Source organism: Anneissia japonica, unplaced genomic scaffold (assembly GCF_011630105.1).
Source record: "Anneissia japonica isolate Jap-2015-1 unplaced genomic scaffold, ASM1163010v1 scaffold287736_len1891122_cov214, whole genome shotgun sequence".
NCBI classification, from domain to species: Eukaryota; Metazoa; Echinodermata; class Crinoidea; order Comatulida; family Comatulidae; genus Anneissia; species Anneissia japonica.
This window is the reverse complement of record NW_022756106.1, coordinates 1,597,020-1,598,414: the sequence shown is the minus strand read 5'-3', so window position 1 is coordinate 1,598,414 and position 1,395 is coordinate 1,597,020. Positions and strand designations below refer to the sequence as shown.

At 36.6% G+C, this 1,395-nt stretch overlaps 1 protein-coding gene across 1 annotated transcript in view; it reads right to left on the bottom strand.

Annotated features, from left to right (window-relative positions):
* The window catches only part of LOC117123977 (probable E3 ubiquitin ligase complex SCF subunit sconB), a 10,574-nt gene that overhangs the window by 7,881 nt on the left and 1,298 nt on the right, over positions 1–1,395 (bottom strand). Inside the window, exons 2-3 of the mRNA XM_033270078.1 lie at positions 880–1,076; positions 4–281 (exon numbers count right to left, since the gene is read on the bottom strand). Of these exons, the coding sequence (XP_033125969.1) occupies positions 4–281; positions 880–1,073 (472 nt within the window). The 5' untranslated portion in view covers positions 1,074–1,076. The remainder of the gene's footprint in view (positions 1–3; positions 282–879; positions 1,077–1,395) is intronic.

Genomic DNA, 1,395 nt, shown 5'->3' with positions numbered 1-1,395 from the left:
TACCATTACAATCCAAACAGGTAACCCGGTCTTGATGACCTCTTAATGGTGGTGCTACAAAGTACTTCCCATGTCTCCAGTTCATTGTTAAATGATGTGCCCTCATGTAAATACCTTTCCACTTGCAAACTGGTTCCAAACTCCCTGACGGATCATCCGTAAAGACAAATGTTGGTGAGGTCTTGGATGTGCTCGGCACACAGGAACTGAATGGCTTTAGTTCAGTAAGATTTACGTCTTTTCCATATTTCTCCCATCGATTCCTCTGACAGAAATGTAGCCTACCATCATACAAATAAATTGTTATGGAGAAACGTCATATGATGACGATGATGATGACGATGATAATAATAACAATAATAAAAATAATAAGTTTTATTCATTCACAGAGATTCAGTTTTTTCACAAAGATTGGTCTGTGTCTTTAAAATTAAATGATGACAATTATGATGATGATGATGATAATAATATTATAATAACATTTTCATTTATTCACAGAGACTGTAATTTTACAAATTACAATTTGTAAAATTTAAACAAAAGTTATCTACAACATACTGGAAATGTTTGACAAAATTTTTATGGAACTCTTTAGATCTTCAGCATTTTTTGCTTCATCTACTAAATTTCAAACTTTTGCTCCTTGATAAATAAATTACTTTTTGTAGTATAGAGTATTTTGATTTTTTTCTTTTTATAATGATTATACTGTAACTGTAAAAAATGGTAACCACTTGGTTAAACTCCATGGTTACAGTGTCAAATTTATTTAAAAAAGTATGAGGAAAAGAATGTTCCATTTTCTTTTAAGCGACATCCTCATTCAGTTTTTGTTATTTGTTTTTATTTACTTGTTTGATAATAGGTAATAATTCATACCAGTGTATATCTAAATTCGTGTGATGCCTCCATACTTTGTTGCAGCATGCAATGCGACAGAAGTCGGCAACATCCAAAAACCCAAATAGAGTTTCGATAACTTCATCAGGAAGCAATTGAACAGGGTCAATACCTTCTTCTTTTCTGTCAAGCAACTGTGTAAGGTCCATACCTTCTTTCCATCTTTCAATCATGTACTACACACACATAGAGACACAGATATATTTGATTATCATTGTCAGAGACATAGAAAGCCTAGAGTCCAGGCTACGTAGGTAGGGAGGATTGTTACCCAGCAAGCAAGTGGTGTGGAGATAGGGCTTTTCCGTCTCCTCCCCACAAGCAAGCCTGCCCTCCGTCATTGCTTGCTCCTCCCCCTATAAAGTCCAGGCTAGGGTGCAGGTCAACTCGGCCACAAGTCAACTCGGCCACAGTCAACTCGGCCACAAGTCAACTCGGCCACAAGTCAACTCGGCCACAAGTCAACTCGGCCACAAATCAACTCGGCCACAAAAA